General features: G+C 43.4%; 2 protein-coding genes across 3 annotated transcripts; both read left to right on the forward strand.

Moving 5' to 3' along the window:
- Positions 1–1,041: 1,041 nt before the first annotated feature.
- LOC108236941 (solute carrier family 22 member 6-like) lies at positions 1,042–8,902 on the forward strand. Of its 2 annotated transcripts, XM_017418020.3 has the most exons (12): positions 1,042–1,174; positions 2,334–2,439; positions 2,581–3,111; positions 3,196–3,299; positions 3,403–3,557; positions 3,760–3,928; positions 5,249–5,372; positions 5,453–5,568; positions 5,662–5,876; positions 5,965–6,073; positions 7,429–7,632; positions 7,780–8,902. In XM_017418020.3, exons 3-12 carry the CDS (start codon positions 2,707–2,709, stop codon positions 7,865–7,867), a joined length of 1,689 nt encoding a protein of 562 aa, XP_017273509.1. In that variant the 5' UTR covers positions 1,042–1,174; positions 2,334–2,439; positions 2,581–2,706; the 3' UTR covers positions 7,868–8,902. The 2 variants fall into 2 exon arrangements, with proteins under 2 accessions (XP_017273509.1, XP_037834837.1); XM_037978909.1 differs by lacking the exon at positions 7,780–8,902 and having other exon boundaries at positions 7,429–7,745.
- Positions 8,903–12,542: 3,640 nt separating this feature from the next.
- Positions 12,543–19,422, forward strand: LOC108237051 (solute carrier family 22 member 6). Its single transcript, XM_017418234.3, has 11 exons — positions 12,543–12,838; positions 12,927–13,433; positions 13,518–13,621; positions 13,704–13,858; positions 15,435–15,603; positions 15,696–15,819; positions 15,903–16,018; positions 16,111–16,325; positions 16,445–16,553; positions 18,260–18,463; positions 18,589–19,422. Exons 2-11 carry the CDS (start codon positions 13,029–13,031, stop codon positions 18,674–18,676), a joined length of 1,689 nt encoding a protein of 562 aa, XP_017273723.1. The 5' UTR covers positions 12,543–12,838; positions 12,927–13,028; the 3' UTR covers positions 18,677–19,422.
- Positions 19,423–20,006: the final 584 nt, after the last annotated feature.

The raw sequence follows: 20,006 nt of genomic DNA on the forward strand, positions 1-20,006 counted from the left end.
TCTCTGTCTCAAACCAACTCCGATCTGAAAAACATGATATCGGTTTATAGAAAATGCTGTAAATATTAGCAGAGTAGACGTTCGTTTCCTGAATGGCACAAATTTTACAATTTCTGTGACATTTTCCGTGGAACAAGATAGAATTTATATATTGTTAAATGTTTATTGAGTCGCTTTTTGTACTCAGAGCTGCTGCCTTTTCCCTCCCTCCTGCAGATCGAGGATGTGTCTTCTAAAAGCTATAAAACTAAAGAAGTGGCGCGCTCATATATATTCACCCCCTTTGCTTTAAAACCCAAACCGTTACCTTCAGAAGCCACGTGACCGGTTAAATACGGTCCACATTGGGGGGTGATCTGAGCGTCGACAGACACAGGAAATAGGCCGACATGTTGGAGCAAATGTCCCGTTGTGTGTCTCCTCTCTGTCTTTAGTTCCCTGTGTTCTGTTCATGTCCGGTCTGTCTGCTCCAAGCTGCTGACTGATCATTTATCTTCTGATTTTAGCCTCACAAACTGATTTTTAAACAGAGAATCTTTGCTGTCGGACAGAGCCGGTTTTGCTCCACCTTATTCTTGCCTTTGATAGGGTCAGGTGAGATCCAGAGTAAGCAGTGGTCGCAGCAGTGAGTTAAAGCCAGCAGAACGTGTCCATGGGGTGGATTTATTGAAGCCCCAATGAGACTTTGTTGAAGCCACCTGCAGCCCTGATCACTGCCGCCAGGCGACAGGATAAATCCACCGATGGATGCGGGCGCTGACCTGTACCGCCCGAAAACTGCGAATAAGCAAAAAGCTCAAACTGAATCACCAAAAAACCCAGTTTTAATTCCATTTAAAATGCTCTAAATAGTTGAGAAACACGTAACAGAACAATGCACAGCAAGCTAAGTAATTCAGTAACTCACTTTGTTTTATGAGGAGGAACTACTTTGTGGGGTGTGATTTTATTCAGACCCACCTGCCCTTATGAACCAGGCACGCCTGGGTATAAAGGTTTTTAAAACAGTGTTTACACCGACCTCTATAAAATGACTGAGACTGGAGGTGTTGGAAGAAAACAGCAGTCCACTTTGGTCTCAGCCTGGCTTCATCCTGCTGTCAGCTCGTCGATCTGGCTCCAACTAAACTCTGCCTTTCCAAACCAAAGTTGCTCAAGGAGCTATCTGCAACAGGTAAGATGTTAATTGCTCCCAGAGAACTTCACTTTAAAGGGTCCGAACTGTTGCTTTAAGTGAGCCAGTAATGAAACAAACTGAAGTTAAAAGCAATGGAAAAATCATCATAAAAATCACAAATTTGTGATATGAAAATACTAACAGGCCTCAACTCATTTGTGTTCAAGTTAGTTTAGCGTTCAGCTTTGAGTAAGTCGCACAGGGTAAAATAAATAAATAAATAAATAAATAAATAAATAAATAAATAAATAAGTGTTTTCTGTAATAAAAGAGGCTGATTTCTGTCGTCTAAAAGCCTCAGCTCCAATAAAAGCCACCTGCTGTTCGTTCATGTCTGATCAGTCATTAAACCTCGGCCGAGCCAGTTCTGGTCAAACAGCTTCTCTGTAAGTCATTACCTCCGCCGAGGAGGTGGTGTTTTCCATCGTGCTGGTTGGCGCGTCCGTCTGTTTGCGAGATCACATTCAAACTAATGAACAGATTTTGAGGAAATTGTCAGGAAAATCTTGGGGCTGTCACAGAACAAAAACCTTGATCCAGATCTTACAATTGTTTAACGATGCTTCTTAGTTAGAACTGAATTTGGAGTCTTGTAACTAAAAGGACATCACAAAGGACAGAAACAAAGCGCTGTAGATAAGTGTCTTTGTCTTCTTTTCTTTGGATTTTTAAAATATATTGAGTTAAAAATACTCACAGCTGAAATAACTTCAACTTTTTTTTTGCGTTGCCCAAAAACATCTGACATAACTAACAACCAGGAGCAGAAACGGCTCGTATTGAAGTTACAGATGCTCACAGGGTTTCTTCAAAACACAGATTGGTGGATTTACCTCACTTTGCATCGTTCCTTTCATTTTGACAGCGAGGAGCAGAAAAGGTCACGGTGCATTTGAATGGTTGAATATTTATCAGCATCTTTTGCAACTGATGTCAATCTCTCACTCATTGTCCTCCTGCTTCACCGAAGGCTTGCATTCCTCTTGTTTAATTAACCTCTGTATGTACACACACACACACACACACACACACACACACGTGTCTCTATGGTCCCGTTATGTACAGTAACCATTAAAGGGCAGGGACCTTGTCTGGGTCGGGGACAGTCAGGTTGGTTCTCCTCACTCAGGCCTGCATTCTGTCTCCGGGTTCACAGGAAGAGACGTCGATTCTTCATGAAGTTCATCAGCTAATCCAGCAATCAGACAAACTGCAGGAATTTCAGAGCTGATTATTTAAATACGCTGCAGTGACAAAAACAGGTATGTAATATTATTCAAACAGACTTTTAATTTGAACCACTCATTTTGCGCCAGTAGTTCGGTGCTGCACATTTCATATTGAGTCTTTAGAAATTTAATAAGTGTGTTCATCAAGTTTTCTTTCATTTGACATTTTCACAGTTTAGACAGTTTGTTCTGCCAGAGACACTGGAGCAACGATCCCTAAAAGCCTGAAAGGAGTATCGGCTCTGAATCTGAATCCTCTGCTTCTCAGACACCTTCTTGGTGATCCGGCTGCAGGAGACGATGGCGTTCGCGGACCTCCTGGAGCAGGTGGGCAGCATGGGGCGCTTCCAGGTCTTGCACGTGACCCTCCTCTGTCTTCCCCTCCTGCTGCTGACCAGTCACAACCTGCTGCAGAACTTTGTGGCCATGGTGCCTCCTCACCACTGCAGCCCGCACTCCAACCTGTCCTGGTCCCAGCTGGACCCCGAGCAGCTGCTGCTCGTCACCGTCCCCCTGGATCCTGCGGGGAAACCACAGAGATGTCAGCGATATGCCACTCCACAGTGGCACCTCGTGGACAGGAACGGGAGCTCAGCTGTAGAGGAGCGCGCTGAGGATGAGGAGGGGCTGGATGTTGCCCTGCAGGGATGCACAGACGGGTGGTCCTATAACATGACTGAAAGGACCTCCACTATTATCTCTGATGTACGGCTGCATGCTTCACACTGTTTTACAACATGGGTTTAAACACATGTTTACAGGATTTTTTTGTGTTTCATTGTTTGATAGTGGGATTTGGTGTGTGACCTGCGGTCTTATAAGCAAATTGGACAAACCATATACATGGGGGGTGTGCTCGTGGGGGCTTTTGTCTTTGGAAGCCTCTCAGACAGGTGAGACTGAGCTTTTTCAAAGAGCAGATATCCTGACATTAACACGTTCCTTTGCCATTCTTTATGAATCTAATGTTTCCTAGACGTGACTTTTCTCTTCCAGATACGGTCGACGCATCGTCCTAATCATTTCTAATCTGCTCATGGCGGTTTCAGGAACGTGTGCTGCTTTCTCCCCCTCCTTCCCCCTCTTCTGTCTGTTTCGGTTCGTCTGTGGGACGGCTCTGTCCGGGGTGGGCCTTAATACCTTCACACTCAGTAAGAGAACTCAGAAATGAACAAACGACCTCATTTGCAAAGAGGCCAAACACGCCCACAACCGTGGGTCACGGAAAGCAACACAGTTAACTAAAAAAAGGCAGAAAAAGAGCATCTTAAAACAGTAGTTGTGTGGAAAGGTACTGAACTGTTAATATCTTACCTGTTGTAGATAAATAAATCAATGTTTTTCTTTTTAAAGCTGTGGAGTGGATCCCCACTCGTGTGCGGACCGTCACGGGGATGATGTTAGGTTACTGTTTCACATTCGGACAGCTGATCCTGGCAGGCGTGGCTTACTTCGTCCGGGACTGGAGGTGGCTGACTCTGGCCATGTCACTGCCCTTCTACGTCTTCCTCCTCATCTCCTGGTGCGACACCCGACAAAAGACGTGCAGCTGGAGACACTGATTTGGGCTTAAAAGTGACAAATTATCACTGAAAAAATACAGTTCGGATCAGAGGTTTACATCTGGGCATGGGCGTCATACGACACACAGCTCGTGTGCACAAATTTTAATTTATGTGCATTTTCATATCGACTCGGATATATAAACATTATCATCTAAATCTGCTGAAGGTTGTTAAATGTCTTTTAACTTAACAACATCTCGTTCAGTGATCGTGATTGACTGCAGCTGCCAGCTTTTAAAGGAATTGTTCAACAGCGCACATTTTACTGATCATTACTCAGGACAACAGATGCTCAAGTCAAGTCAGACTTTATTTGTGTCGCACATTTCATGCACTGAGCAACCCATCGTGCTTTCCAGCAAGGACTAATGTTCACATTGTAGATACTTTAAAATGCACAAACATTACAATGAAATAAACACGGCTTTAGATGCACATTCACATCGACATACAGTTCAGGAACAACCCATAAACCACCAAGACTCCTGCCTGGAAACTGGAAACTGCTGGACCACCAGTGTCTCTGTCCACAGTGAAAACAGTCTGACGTCATCGTGGACTGGGAGGGTGTCGACCAAAAGACCTTCAAGCCCAGCTGAAATCTGCAGCTGCCAACGTGGACAAACCAAATGTCTTCCGGAGGAACATTTTCTGGCCAGACGAGACAAAGATTGAATTCTTGGGCCACAGTGACAAGAAGTATGTCTGTCCAGCATGGTGGTGGGAGCATTATGCTGTAGTACTAGTGCACAAAGTGGATGAAGTAATAAAGAAGGGGGCCTTCGTCAGAATTCTTTACCTTGATCTTAAATCAGCACCTAGACAGTTGAAACTTGGACACAAGTGTTCAACAATCCCAAACACACGTCCGAGCTGGTTTCTGAATGAATGGCCTTCCCAAATTCCAAGTTTCACTTGTATTGATAATCTGTGGACTGTGAACTTTGCCAGTTCTGCCAAGAAGAGTGGTCAGACTTATGCCAGATTATGTCTTGCTGATGGCGATAAAAAAACACGAGTGTTAAGGTGCAACAAACTGAGGGACATTTAACTGAATACGACCCGGCTGTATGTATATATTTTAGCCTGTATGAAAATCTTAAAACTCAAACTTGTGCACTGACTTCTTTAACTTTTATACTTTCTAATAATTCCACTGTAGATACAGAACAGTTCAAATAAAGCATTAAAACCATTAAGCATTCGTACTTGTGATTAAAATGTTTGGTTGCAGCAGTAGGGACCTGTACTGATGCACCTTTGGGTTTATTCTGCAGGTGGTTTCATGAATCCTCAAGATGGCTAGCTCTAAATAATAAGCCTGAACAAGCCGTCAAGAACCTGAGAAGTGTGGCCAGGTTCAACGGACGCCGTGAGGAAGGAGAAAAGATTGACGTCAAAGTGAGGCAACGGTGCTTGTTGGTGCTTTTCTGAACTTTCTGTGTTTCTGTTTGAAAAGTCCGCTCTCTCTTTCTCCGTAGGTGCTCCAGGAGTCCATGGAAAAAGAAATCTCCTGCTCCCAGGGGTCATACTCTGTCCTGGATCTGTTCCGCACTCCCAAAATGCGGCTCATAACCATCTGCCTCAGCGCCGTGGGGTGCGCACTTCGCCCTCATCGAAGAGCAAATAAAAACAACAAATAAAAACCTATCTCCAGTTAATCTGCAACAAAACCTTGTCCGTTTTTTAGGCTGTCTACCAATTTCGCATTTTACGGCCTCGCCATGGACCTGCAGAAGTTCGGCGTGGACATCTACTTGATGCAAGTCATCTTCGGAGCCGTCGACATTCCTGCTAAACTCATCATGACTGTGTGCATGAGCTATATCGGGCGTCGGCCATCCCAAAGTGGCGTTCTCATTATTGGTGGAATCCCTATTTTGATCAACATCCTGGTACCTCATGGTATGTTGGAACAGGGGGAAAACCTCAACGGCATGTTTGTTTTTATTCTCCGAGGGACAGACCTGATGGATGTTCAGTTTCTCTGCAGATCAGAACACAATCCGAACCTGTCTGGCTGTGTTCGGTAAGGGCTGTCTTGCTGCGTCCTTCACATGTTGTCATCTTTACTCTGGAGAGCTTTACCCGACCATCGTTCGGTGAGTCTTTCTTCCCCGTTCAATAAACTCAAACCTATCTATTCCCCCTAAGCGGTTTCTCCTTTGATTCATTGTCACCGTCACATTACCTCAGTTTAAACAAGATTCCGAGGGCTACGGTTTGTGCTGTTCGATGCTGCTAAACAAAATCCACTTTCAAAACTAAAAACAGACTCAGTAAAAGAGGCCTGTCAGAGCGGGTGTAGATTGGTGGGAAAACACCGGTCAGAAGGAGGTTCATACTGACCCTTCCATATTTCTGAGTGACCTTTGACCACAGGAAGTATGAGCCTAATGCTTTACACCAGGGTTGCCCACCCCGGTCCTCGAGGGCCACTATCCTGCATGTTTTACTTGTTTCTCTGCTCCAACACACCCGATTTGAATCAATGGGTGATTAACACGCTTCTGCAGAACATGAAGAGGTCATTTAACCTCTGAATCAGGTGTGTTGGAGCAGAGAAACAAGGAAAATGTGCAGGATGGTTGCCCTCGAGGACCAGGATTGTCTACCCCTGTTTTACACTCTCTTTTAATTATGAGGTTTATTAATCAAGACACAAGTCCTGGTCCTTGTGGGGTTTTAAAACTTTACAAATCCAATCCAAAAAGAACAAAAACCACAGATGACCTGCACCGTAATTATTGTTTCAACAAAGCTAAAGCGAAAATGCACAATCAGTTTGTCCCATTGTCTGTAAATGGGAGCGCCTCCAAAAAGGTGACGTTGTCGTAGGTCAGGGGGCGGGGTTTTAAGAAAAATCCCCCCCCACCTCTTTCCTCTAAAAACAACGCAACAGTGCAGCTCAAGTTTGGGAACGTCTTTCTGAACAAATCAGGAAACCTCTGCAACCTCTGTTCCTTTGCGCGTGCTGGTCCGAAGCCGAGATGTGAGATACAAGCTGTCAGCACGGTAGAGGGAGACTGGTGATCTGTGCTTCCTCTGCAGCTACAAGACCTGGGCATGCTGCAGTAACCAAGTCACTCCAGGAACCCGTCTTTGTAGCGAGACATTCTGGAGCCATATGTGAAGCCACCTAAATCAGTTAGTCAGCTGGTTTGATGGTTTATAAAATACTGTTCAGGTGATCAGCTATGGAATCTTTGAGACTGGAGTTGTTTTAAGGCAGCAATAGTTCACTTTGATTTTTTTACCGCACTCAAACTAGCCATTAGCTCGTCATTCAAGTTAGAAGTTACCTGTTCCTCAAAACTTAGGTTGCTTAAAGAGCTAACCAGAAAAGGTAAGATATTAGTTGTTCAAAACATTTCCCAAGAACCCCAATTCAAAAGGTCTAAACTGTCCATCTAAGTGTGATTTAACTGTGTAGTCATGGCTTTTTTTTCTCCCTCAGTCAAAAAGGAATGGGCTGGGTATCCATTACGGCACGCATAAGATCCATGTTGGCCCCCATGGTCCAGCTCACTGGGGACTACATACCTTGGCTGCCAAGTCTGATCTACGGAGGGGCTCCCATCCTCTCTGGGGTGGCGGCAATTTTTCTACCAGAAACTCGTGGCTCGCACCTTCCCGACACGATTCAAGACGTGGCAGAGAGGCAAGCTCAACCTCTCCGGACTTCCAAAAATATAAAGTGTTGTCTTGGTGATAGAAGGACTTGTGTGTTTTTCATGGTTTCCTCAGGTGGTTTGCAGGAAGGATAACACTGATCGGTCGTCTCTCTCGTTTTCTGTTTTGAACACAGGGGATCTGGAAAAAGCTCCAAAGTGTCCCTAAAGGAAGCAGTGATCCTGCAGGACACTCGATCCGAGCTCCTCAATCAGGGCGCCTGAGACGTCTCAGTGGCAGCTCTGCTGAATCCACGACGAGTTCACGAAGAGAATTTTCTAAAATAAAACGCGAGCAGAACTGTTAATGTTTTATTTCACTTGAATGAGACACAGTTGTCTAAGTCAGTAGTTCCCAAGCGTTTTATCTTTGGATAGTTTGTAACCCCCACCAAACAAGCCTTATAAAGAAGGACATGATGCCAACACAAACCATCTCAGCTACTGTTGCACTATTATTACGTAACCACTCTGGGGGAAATACTTTATTTGCAATTGTTTTAAAATCTAATCAGAAACAATCGAAACATTTGAGCTATCCTTTTAATGGGCATATACAAAACAGAAGGGAATTTTAGGGAATGAGAGAAAAGGATGAAATAAGACTAAACATCACATCCTGTCACGCAGCTGAAAACTGTTCCAACTTTGACAAAGTAAACATGCAAACTATTAGTGTGTTTATTAAGAATATTATTATATAGAAAGCAAGCTCAAAACTGCATATTTTGAACAAACGTGTTCAAACTTGACTTGGAAGGGTTGAAATATATATTTTATCGTACAGTTTTGGTTTGAAGTCCAACAAAGACACCGTGTCGTGTCAGACAGGTTGTTACCAGAGCGAAAGACGTGAGATGAAACAGCTTGTGTCACAGTTGGACAGTTCCAGTTTACTGGTGTTATAAACTTTTTCTTTCCTTTGTAAGACTATCTAGGTTCAAAGCTTACACAGAAGTCACTGTCCTCATTTGAGGTAACCTCAGATGTAAGACAGACTTTAGATTTGATGTGATCGGTCGGCCCGTCTTATAAATGTGTGACCCGTGAAGGATTCCTGGAAGAATCGGCTGCTGGACTTTAGTGACAAAGGCAACAGATCGTAGAAAATACCTTTTCTTTTTGTTCCTTTGAGACACATAAGTGTCTGCGTTACGCTTTGGTCAGAACATTCCAGAGAAGCAGTCAAACAGCTTTTTTTAAAACAAAAGTATAAATATAAAGTTTGCTACAAGACTTAAGTGTGTCCAAATGTATTTTTTTTTTGACTTGATATGAACTACTCAACTCTGTCCTGGTTTTGTCACCTGCTTCTTTTAGGATACAGTAATGCAGTACCCATAAGCCCTTTAAGTACTTTAGAACCACATAGAGACAGTCGACATCCTCGTTGACTGTCAGGTTCGTTTCGTAGTAAAATGATTTCCTTTGTATTTGTTGTGAGTTCTGCAAAGAGCAGGCCCAGGTTGTTAAAATCCACCACCGCACACAGATTTTTCCTCACCACGAAACGAAAGCAGTTACCTGAGCGTGTGTGTGTTTGTCCGTCTGTGACCAAAACATCTAATAAGTCACAAGACGGGTTTAAGTGAAACTCTCAGGAAGTCATAGCTGTTTATCATTAAACTTTGGATTCAACCAAATCCAAGATGGCCGCCACAGGCCATCAGCCTTGGTGGACATAAAATTGCCTGTAGCTCAGTCAGCTTTAGAGATGCTGAGCTACAACTTGGTGAGGTAGCAGCTGAGCGGCGTGCGTTCCTTGAAATGGTATATTTGTTTGGGTAAAAAATAAAAAGTCAATATAGAAACTCGTTTTTAGACCATTTAAATCTCGACTAGATTGATCTCGAAAGTGAGAGTTTATTAGATGTGTAACACTGTATAAAGATGTTGATTAAATGTTTGTTTTTGACCCCGATGGGTGGTAAAAGTTGCAACTACTAACTTTACAGAGCTAACCAGCCACTACGTACTGACAAACAGTCTCTGTGCATAAAGTAGTTAAAGCAGAAATAAACATTAACATTTGAAAATCACATCTTTATGTAGACCGTGCAGTTATTTTACCAGAAAAAAATCAGAGAAAATGTATCTTTATATTTGTGAAAACTAGTGAATAAAAAGTAGATACAACTCAAGGATTAGCTTTAAATTTTAGCATTTTTGCTCGGCACCTTTAATGGCAAATTTATTAACCAAAGTTGTTACGTGATCCGTTAGCGCTGGGAGAGTTTGTGGAGTCATGATCAGCGACTACCGCACCTGTTTGTGAAACAAAAAAAAAATTACAGTGACGTAGACATTTTTGTGTTTGCTGAAATGGATCAGCTGTGGTTGATCAGTTGTAGATGCACCTCCTGCCCTCTGGTTAATGAGATATTTTGCTAACAGACAGACAAATGAGCAAAGACTAGACGTTATCGTCCGCCTTGGTGACAGCTGAGAAGGACATTCGGGTTAAAAGGGACCTCATTTTTTAAATTTTCCTTTAAAGATATCTGAGGCTTGAAACATACCGATGGGTATTTGTGTGTTTCTGTGATAATTACAGGCATTTGTGGAGGATCTGAGCAGTTCGAGGCCTGTCACAGGGTTACGGGGTTACAAGAGAGCCTCTCTGAGTCCTCCACATTTTGATTTTCAACAAACTCTTTTGCTGAACTCCATTGTCTGTTCCGGCATCCTTCCTGGCCCGACAAAGCTGTCAGGTTGTGGAAGCGATGGCAGTTAACAAAGCCTTGTTATTGTTGGATGTGCAGAAGGTGTTTGTTGGCACAAGTCACTCAAAAGCTGTGATGAGACGGCAAAGACTTGGTTGCTTTCTCCAGACCGCAAACTGAAGCATCCTACTCATCTCGTTGCCCATTTTCTTTTAGTTTTTTTTTTTTTTTAATCATAGTGCTTTGGGGATTTTGAGCAAAACAAGCAAAATGGTGATAAGGGAACCTTCAGAGCTGCCAGGGAACAACGAAACTCAGCAAGGACGTCACGTTGGCAGGAAAAGGAGGCAAACCCAGAGTGCACAGACTCATCTTCGGAAAAGAAACTAATTATTTTTTTGTTAAATAAAAAGATAACCAAAATCAACGGCTGATAAGGCAGCAAAACTAAACATAACACAATCCAAACATGAGCCAAAAACAGGAGGCAAGACACAAAACCAACCAGACAATGAACCAGCAGTGAGGGGAGGAAATGGCCGGGTTTTAAAACAGAGGGTAATTAGGTGAAGTGGGCACAGGTGAGATGATTACAACTAGGATCAGGTGAAGATGGGCGTGGCAGGAAAACAAGAGACTAACTGAGGAGAAAGGGAAAGATGACCGGAGTACAAAGATGAGGAACAAAAGACTAAGCACAAAGAAAATACAAGAAACATGAAAAATAATAACCCCCAAATCCTGACTTGGGAGAAGCTCTGATCTCTGAGTGTCAAAACTGCCTAAATGGCTAGAAAAGGTTCAGCCCAGACTTTGGCTTGGAGAGAATATGTTATATTTTAGTTTTAGGATATTGTTCATCTGTGTCTTTTTGTGTGACATTGCTGTTTGGTGTGACTGACTTAGGCAGATTCAATACAACCTACAACCAGAAAGTGTTTTTTTCTTGCTGGTCTCAGATCTTTTAAAGTGGGGTTCTGTCATAAAGGTTATGAGCAATTAATATTTTACCTGCTGAAGATAGGTCTTTGAGCAACCTCAGTTTGGAGAAACAGAGCATACATTTTGTCATCAGTTTCACATATTCCTGCCAGAAGTGCAGTATTTCTTGCTTCATTTGTTTGGGTTTGAACCGGTTTAGATTTTAGCTTTAAGGAAGCTGCCCAGAGTCAACAAAACCAACACAACCCTCTTATATACCCTGATTTATTTTTTTATCCTCTAAAGCCTCAGTTCCAAAGCAGCATGAGAAAGAGCTCCTGGCTACGTCCGGGATCAAACTGTGTTCCCTCGTGTCTGATCAGTCATTAAACCCCAGTCAAACATGTTGTGTTCAAACATCTTTGTAAAACATTAAAACTGAGACGCCTCACTGGAAACTGGCTGAAAGTGTAACCAAAGAAGTCACGCAAACCAGTGACTTTGAAGGTGATGAACATATATTGGGGCACGTGCAGAAATTACACAAAGGTTTAAACATGAAATGCAATTTTGCTTTCCACCTTTTCACACTTTGTTCGTTTTTGTTTCCCCAGTATTTTCACTTTCGCTGTACTTTTTTTTGACTCACTTCACTTTCTTAGATTCTACAAATGCAGCAAAAGTCCATAAAGAGACGTTTTCTACAATCAGAAGGATACACTCTGTTCAAACGTGGACTTCTGGAGCCACAAACGTTCTAATAAAGAAACGCACAAATCTGTTCCTGAACAAAGTGTCACAGCTGAAACAACTCTCTCTCTTGGCATCTCATGCTGATCGTTGCATAAACAAAAACATTCCTCGAAGCTAAGAACCCGGATACAAAAAAGGAGCAGAAACGGCTCGTAACTGAGTCACAGATGCTCACATGTTCGGTGCGATTAATTACCTTCGAGCACAAATTACTGGATTTGTTTGACTTTGCATCGTTTGTTCCATTTTGTACCATTCCCTCGGCCCGGTCACTCACTGCCGTCGTTCGGAGACAGGGAGGAGGGAAAAGGTCACGGTGCATTTGAATGGTTGAATATTGATCAGCATCTTTTGCAACTGATGTCAATCTCTCACCCATTGTCCTCCCGCTTCACTGAAACCTTGTTTTCCTTTTGTTTAACTTTAAACCAGCGAACGACTCGCTGGGTTGGTGAACCCATCACAGATAATAACATTAACAGAAAACGTCTTTGCTGACCTCAGGCGTACGCATGTGTCGCCATCTCCCCCTTACGCACACACACACACACACACATTCGGTCACATTAAGTAACTGTTAAAGGGCAGGGAGTGTGTCTTAGCCGGGGACAGTCAGGTTTGCGCTCCGGATGCTGCGGCTCACACAACAACCAACCAGGATTTTTTCTTTCACAGAAAGAGCTGCTAATACTTTAAGAAGTTACGTCAAGTAATCCAGCAGTCAGAAACACTGCAGGAATTTCAGAGCTGATTACTCACTTAAATACGCTGCAGTGACGAGACTATTTTTTGCTTTGTTAAGCTTTCACATTTACAAACTTTCCATGGAGTTTTTTCATTTTAATTGTTGTTTCATCAGGTAGGTTTGAAATTTGCTTTTGTATAACTCTTTAAAGATAAAAAGGATTTGACTTTTGTGGACTGTACTTCATTTGTTTTTGCCACAGATGCTGGAGCAACGATCCCTAAAAGCCTGAAAGGAGTATCGGATCTGAATCTGAATCCTCTGCTTCTCAGACACCTTCTTGGTGATCCGGCTGCAGGAGACGATGACGTTCGCGGACCTCCTGGAGCAGGTGGGAAGCATGGGGCGCTTCCAGATCTTGCACGTGACCCTCCTCTGTATTCCCGTCATGATGATGGCCAGTCACAACCTGCTGCAGAACTTTGTGGCCATGGTGCCTCTTCACCACTGCAGCCCGCACTCCAACCTGTCCTGGTCCCAGCTGGACCCCGAGCAGCTGCTGCTCGTCACCGTCCCCCTGGATCCTGCGGGGAAACCACAGAGATGTCAGCGATATGCCACTCCACAGTGGCACCTCGTGGACAGGAACGGGAGCTCAGCTGTAGAGGAGCGCGCTGAGGATGAGGAGGGGCTGGATGTTGCCCTGCAGGGATGCACAGACGGGTGGTCCTATAACATGACTGAAAGGACCTCCACTATTATCTCTGATGTACGGCTGCATGCTTCACACTGTTTTACAACATGGGTTTAAACACATGTTTACAGGATTTTTATGTGTTTCATTGTTTAATAGTGGGATTTGGTGTGTGACCTGCGGTCTTATAAGCAAATGGGACAAACTATATACATGGGGGGTGTGCTCGTGGGGGCTTTTGTCTTTGGAAGCCTCTCAGACAGGTGAGAGGCCGTCCTACTTGTAACTTTGACCAAAAGCACAATCAACATACATTTATTCCTGGACGTCACTTTTCTCTTCCAGATACGGTCGACGCATCCTCCTGATCATTTCTAATCTGCTCATGGCAGTTTCAGGAACTTGCGCTGCTTTCTCCCTCTCCTTCCCCCTCTTCTGTCTGTTCCGGTTCGGTTGTGGGATGGCTCTGTCTGGCCTGGGACTCAACACCTTCTCACTCAGTAAGATATGACATTGAAAAACAAAAACAAAAAAAACAAATTAAGACCTAGTAATTCTTGGAGGAATGCATATTGCCCGCTGCCTTTCAAACCAGAGTTTTAAACTAAGATCATCCTATAATGAGAAGGAGGAAGGTTATGGCCAGTCTGGTCAAACCTTGTAAACGATGTCAACAACGGCAGCCTCAGTTGGCATAGAAGCAAAAGGTTAGGCGTGGGAGGAATTCTGAGAGGCTGTGGAGAGCGACAGCTTTTGTTGAGTGTCAGATCACGGTGGTGGTCCCCATTGTTCAAAGGGAAGGACCGTAACGTGTTTTCCTATTATTGTCAACCTACCTGGGAAAGTTTACTCCAGGTTGATTGATGGGAGGCTCCCATTAATTGTCAAACCTCGGTATCAGGAGGAGCAGTGGGGCTTTCATCCTGCTGTAGATTAGTGGACCAGATCGTTACACTTGAAAAGTTGCAAAGGTGTTCATAGGAATTTGACTCTACAGTCTACATGTGTTTTGTGGATTTAGAGGTCTACTGCCACGTTCTCTGAGGCGTTCTGTGAGGCGTATTACTCCTGTAGCATGCCCAGTGGAGGACAGGGTGCCAGGGTTGCTCATAATAGCTATCTGGTGATAAGCATGACATTCCCTGTTTAACCAAAGCAAGAGCTGTGGCCGTATTTTTGACTCAAAGTCAATCTCTTTGCCAGTGCAGGAAGGACTCCGACAAAGCTGTTCCTTATCTCCAATCCTGTTTGTGGCGTTTCTGGACAAGATCTCAAAACAGTTGTGGAGAGGAGGGTGACAGGTTAGGTCAGGCTTGAGTCTTTGCCTCCAAAGGAGCAATTGAAGTATCTTGGAGTCTTGTGCATGATTGATGGTAGGATTGAGCAGGAGGTGGATCAATAGATAATGGTGGAATGGTTCAAAGCACTTTGAGCTGCCTTGTTGCTAAAAAGTGTGCAATATAAAGAAATTTGACTTGACTTGACTTGGATTTGGGGCCTCGTCTGCACGAATGAAGATGTTGCTTTAGTCCAAAAGGCAAAAGTCTTGATTTACTTGTCCATCTATGTTAAAACCCCCACCTATGGTTATGAGGTGGGGATCCTGACTGAGAGAACAAGATCCTGGATACAACCAGCTGAAATGACCTTTCTTTGTAGGGTGACTAGGCTCACCTGTAAAGATAAGGTAGAGAGCTCTATTATCTTGGGGGAACTCATAGTAGAACTGCTGCCCCAACATTAAAAGGACAGTTTAGGTGGTTAGGGCATCTGATTAGGATCCCTCCTGGTTGCCTCTCTTTACAGGTTTTCCAGGCATTTCCCTCTGGGAGGAAACCCTGGGGCAGACCCAGAATTTTGCGCCACAACCATCTGACATTAAGACATAAAACAAGATTTTCATTTTAAAACTGTGAGCAAAATGATGTGTAACGTGCATTCCTTCAAGTAATGCTTTTTAGTTTTATGTCTGATGCATTTTCTCTTCCTTTTTCCTTTCTTTCCTTTCCTTTCTAAGACCTGACAGTTGCATAGTAAACATTTAAATAAAAAAAAAAAGTCTTCTGTTCTTCAAAGTTGTAGAGTGGATCCCCACTCGTGTGCGGACCGTCACAGGGACAATAACAGGTTACTGTTACACGATTGGACAGTTGCTCCTGGCAGTCATCGCTTACTTCATCCGGGACTGGAGGTGGTTGACTCTGACCGTGTCACTGCCATCCTATGTCTTCTTCCTCATCTCATGGTGCGACACCCGACAAAAGACATGCACAAAGTTTCCAACGTACAATACATATGGTACAATTTAATACACTGAACTAATACCTGTTTTGGCAGGTGGTTTCATGAATCTTCAAGATGGCTGGCTCTAAATAATAAGCCTGAACAAGCCGTCAAGGCTCTGAAAAGTGTGGCCAGGTACAACGGACGCCGTGGGGAGGGAGAAAAGATTGATGTCAAAGTGAGGCAACGGTGCTTGTTGGTTATTTTTTAATGAATGTTCTGTGTTGTGTTTCGAAAAATACACTCTTTTTGTCGTCATAGATGCTCCAGGAGTCCATGAAAAAGGAAATCTCCTGTTCCCGGGGGTCATACACTATCCTGGATCTGTTCCGCACTCCCAAAATGCGGCTCATAACCGTCTGCCTCAGCGCCGTCTGGTGCATATTGACCTTATTTTTTTTTTGAAGAATAAATAAACACGTAAAACCTGTATTCAATTATTCTGCGGTGAAACCTTGTCTGTTTTTAGGCTGTCGACCAGTTTTGCGTACTACGGCCTCGCCATGGACCTGCAGAAGTTCGGTGTGGACATCTACTTGATACAGGTCATCTTCGGAGCCGTCGACATTCCTGCTAAAATCATCATGACTGTGTGCATGAGTTTCATCGGGCGTCGGCCATCCCAAAGTGGTTCTCTCATCCTCGCTGGAATCACTATCTTAGTCAACATTCTTGTACCTTATGGTACGTCAGAACACACAGAAACCATGGCGGCTCGTGTGTTTCTGGTATTACCTCAATGCTGTAGTGTTATTCTGCAGAAACAAGAGGGTGATCTGATGGATGTCTTTTATTTTCTGCAGAAAAACAAATGATACGCACATGTCTGGCCGTGTTTGGGAAAGGTTGCCTTGCCGCCTCCTTCAACAGCTGTTACCTCTATTCTGGAGAGCTTTATCCAACCATCATTCGGTGAGTTTTTCTACTCCGCCGAATGAGCTCGGAAATCCTCCTTAAAACAAAAAAAAACCGGGACCGGGTTGTGCAAATTGCAAGAAAAGACTCATTCATTCCGAACTCGAGAAATCTGGCAGAAAAAAAATAAAGGTCGGAGTGCAGATGAGCAGGTAAAAGATTAACAGCGTCACACTGAATGGACCCCGCCTTTCAGGGAACGCAGAATGAACTGTGACGGGTTCGTGTTAAATCAGTGACCGCCTGGCGTCAGGGTTCTGTATTTGGCCCGCGTAACTTTTGTCATCTTTTTCGTCAAATGTTCAAGCGTTAATTAACACTTGCCTGTGTAAAAATGGATCCTGGGGTCATCCTACGGGTCAATGAGTTCGAGCACACGGGCAAATCTACAACAGAATGACTGAAAAGGAAAATAATCTAGGTGTAGCAATGACTAAAGCAAAGTCCAAACCTGAAACATGACTGAAATACTTGGCAGGACATTGAGAAAGCTGTGCCGAAACAAAAGTTTTAAAGCAGTCAAGTAAAAACAGCATGGGGCAATATTCCTCCACAATAATGCAAACACAGAAAAGCCCTTAAACAGGATGGCTGCTGTGTACCTTTTTCCCCCAAACACTCATTTTTCAACTTTAATTATGACTCTGTATATTTTTTTTGGGGGGGTCGGCCATTACACGACATGCTGTTCTTTGTCACGGGCAAAATGCTTCCCAGCGGGTAGGGGGATGTTTGTGCGAGGGAACAAACTTCTTCTGTCTTACAAAAGGAAAAGCCAGTATCCGCACACGCTTCCAATCACTGTATTGATTTGTTCGAGAAGGCTGACATCCATCAAAAGCCAGAGTCACAGCTCGAAAACGAACAAAATAAAATAAAAGAAGGAAAGAAAAAGACAACTGGTATGGGATTTTGCTGCAATATCTGGAGTTTAAAGAACCTCTGTTCGCTGACACAAGCAGATCAGTTCCGTTCATTTATTTTACAAGGTGGAGAAAGGGTCTTTTTGGACCAAAACGTTGATTATTTTAGCTCCTTTAGAGCCAAGGCCCTTTTCAAACACCGGTAAAGGAATATTTATTTGTTTGGGAGAGTTTTAATCAGCGTGATGTAATTAACTTTCTTCCTTCAGCCTGCAGACACGGGATCAACTTGGTGACACCAGTAAAGAAACTAAACTCAAGCGTGTTTGCATTCCGATTTAATTATGAACCCTCAGCGGTTTGAAAAAATAATCTTTTTTTCTTTTTTGTAAATTTTAAGCTTATTGCACTGTATACCCTAACCCTTTTATGTTGCGGCAAATCTATGTGCAGTCCACCTTCAGGAATGTTAACATTCTGGAGACCGTATTCTGATTATTTGAGGTAGCATTATGTGTCGAGCAGCTTTCCCATTCCATACGTTTCTGCAGCAGCTCGTGGCTTGCTTTCTTATTCCCAAACCTCACTGAGGCCCAGACTGCTCCGACTGGACAGAAATTTGGGAAAAATGATGAAGCTGAGTATTATTTCTGGGGCGAAACTCATCCTCTGCTTGCATCTTGTGATCTGGACTGTGAACCAATTTAAGAAAGCTGACGATAGAAACCAAAACGGCAGTAAATAATTTCTGCAAACAGTTTGATCTTTGACTGGATTTAGCAGCGACAGAATGTCTGATTTAACTGTGCGGTCATGGCTGTCTGGCTTTTTCTCCCTCAGTCAAAATGGCATGGGCTGGGTGTCCATGATGGCGCGCATAGGAGCCATGGTGGCCCCCATGGTCAAGCTCACTGGGGACTACATACCTTGGCTGCCAGGTCTGATCTACGGAGGGGCTCCCATCCTCTCCGGGGTGGCGGCGATTTTTTTACCGGAAACTCTTGGCACGCACCTTCCCGACACGATTCAAGACGTGGAGGAGAGGTAAGAGCAACCGTTGGTGCGGCTAACAGAATAAGGACTGGTTTTATGGTTTGCCCCACCAGTCGCAGACAGATGAAAAGGTTTATGGACAATTCTTCACTTCCACTTTTCTGTTTTGAACACAGGGGATCTGGAAAAAGGTCCAAAGCATCCCTAAAGGAAGCAGTGATCCTGCAGGACACTCAGTCCAATCTCCTCAAACAGGCCACCTGAGTCTCAGCAGCAGCCCCGCTGAATCCAAGTTAATGAAAAAAAAAGAAAACGTACTGTTTATCCCTCGCACCTGTATATTTGATCTTGACAGAGTTTATTTCCTCTCGTAGTCAGAGATGTTTGGTGATGGTATTTTTTTTTTTTTTTCCAACGAAAGGTCAGTAAAATCAACTGAAGCCTGCAGACAATCAGATAAACTGTGGGATTGTTGGACTTAGAGTTGCTTTGAGAATTTTAGGGCTCATATTGTAGCAAATGTGTTATACCATCTGTGCTGAAATTCTTTTTTTTTTTTTTTTGTCGAGCTTTCATCAAGTTAAAGACCAAGCCTTCATTGGTAATTTATACGCAACTTTGTCTTTGTAACCAACAGATATTTTTTAAAAAATGAATCACATTCGGATTATGGTCTTGTGTTGTTCTTCTTTTTAAAAATTAAACTACTAAGTGTTAATGTTTTGTTTCATTTAGTTGAGACACTGCTATCTAAATTAGCTTGGGGGGCTGCAGCTCCTCCTGGTGGTGGCTGAGAGGCATTACAACTAAACTCAGCAGTAACTTTATCCAAACAGCAACAAAATATTTACCTTTATTTACAAATATTTTTCCCACAGCATTAAATTAAGATCTCTTCTGTTTATCTGTTCTCTATGAAATCTGCTTCAGCAAACTTGCTGTATTTTTGACTTCTTATGCTACGTTTAGCTTTTAGCTACTGTTCTGATACTTTTAGCTTCGCGCTATCCATTTGCGACTTTTAGGTTTTAGCTAACACTTTGCTGCTTTTGTCATTGTTTTTTTTTTCATAAGCAGAGATGCTAACAAAAACAGACATAGTTGTAGCGTTGAAAGATAAATGACAGCAGAAACCAATTTTCACTTCTCGTTCCTGTTTCCCGTACAAGCTAGCATTAGCTTAGCAGCGCAGCTAGCCCCTTACAGGAAGTTAGAAGCGCAGCAGTTTGAAACTCTTGTGAGCCACGGCTTCAAAAGTCAAAAACAATGACTTTTGCGTTAGTTTATGATCTGGGTATTGATTTTGGCAGATAATTATTGCAGGATGTGGTATCTTGGTGTCACTTCTTGATACGACTTCCTCACAAAAAAAGATTCTGCCGCCCTTCACCGAGTGTACGAATTTACTCGACGGCGTCACTCAGGCTCACGTTTTGGAACGTTCCCATATCGGTGACAAAGTAGTGAATGACTGGTGTTCAAAGTCCTGGAAAAGTGATTATTCCCATTGTCCACTGCGTGATGGTCCGAATGACCAATGCAAGACGAAAGTGTCGCACAAAAAGACGCAAAACAGCAAAAAACCTCAGATCAG

Source organism: Kryptolebias marmoratus, linkage group LG13 (genome assembly GCF_001649575.2).
Source record: "Kryptolebias marmoratus isolate JLee-2015 linkage group LG13, ASM164957v2, whole genome shotgun sequence".
Taxonomy (NCBI): domain Eukaryota; kingdom Metazoa; phylum Chordata; class Actinopteri; order Cyprinodontiformes; family Rivulidae; genus Kryptolebias; species Kryptolebias marmoratus.

Excerpts from the sequence above, each read along its gene's own strand:
- LOC108236941 (XM_037978909.1), top strand. The coding sequence starts at position 2,707 with ATGGCGTTCGCGGACCTCCTGGAGCAGGTGGGCAGCATGGGGCGCTTC. Across the intron at positions 3,112-3,195 it reads CCTCCACTATTATCTCTGAT|TGGGATTTGGTGTGTGACCT; the intron begins GTACGGCTGCAT and ends ATTGTTTGATAG. Across the intron at positions 3,558-3,759 it reads CCTTAATACCTTCACACTCA|CTGTGGAGTGGATCCCCACT; the intron begins GTAAGAGAACTC and ends TTCTTTTTAAAG.
- LOC108237051 (XM_017418234.3), top strand. The coding sequence starts at position 13,029 with ATGACGTTCGCGGACCTCCTGGAGCAGGTGGGAAGCATGGGGCGCTTC. Across the intron at positions 15,820-15,902 it reads GAGAAAAGATTGATGTCAAA|ATGCTCCAGGAGTCCATGAA; the intron begins GTGAGGCAACGG and ends TTGTCGTCATAG. Across the intron at positions 16,019-16,110 it reads GTCTGCCTCAGCGCCGTCTG|GCTGTCGACCAGTTTTGCGT; the intron begins GTGCATATTGAC and ends GTCTGTTTTTAG.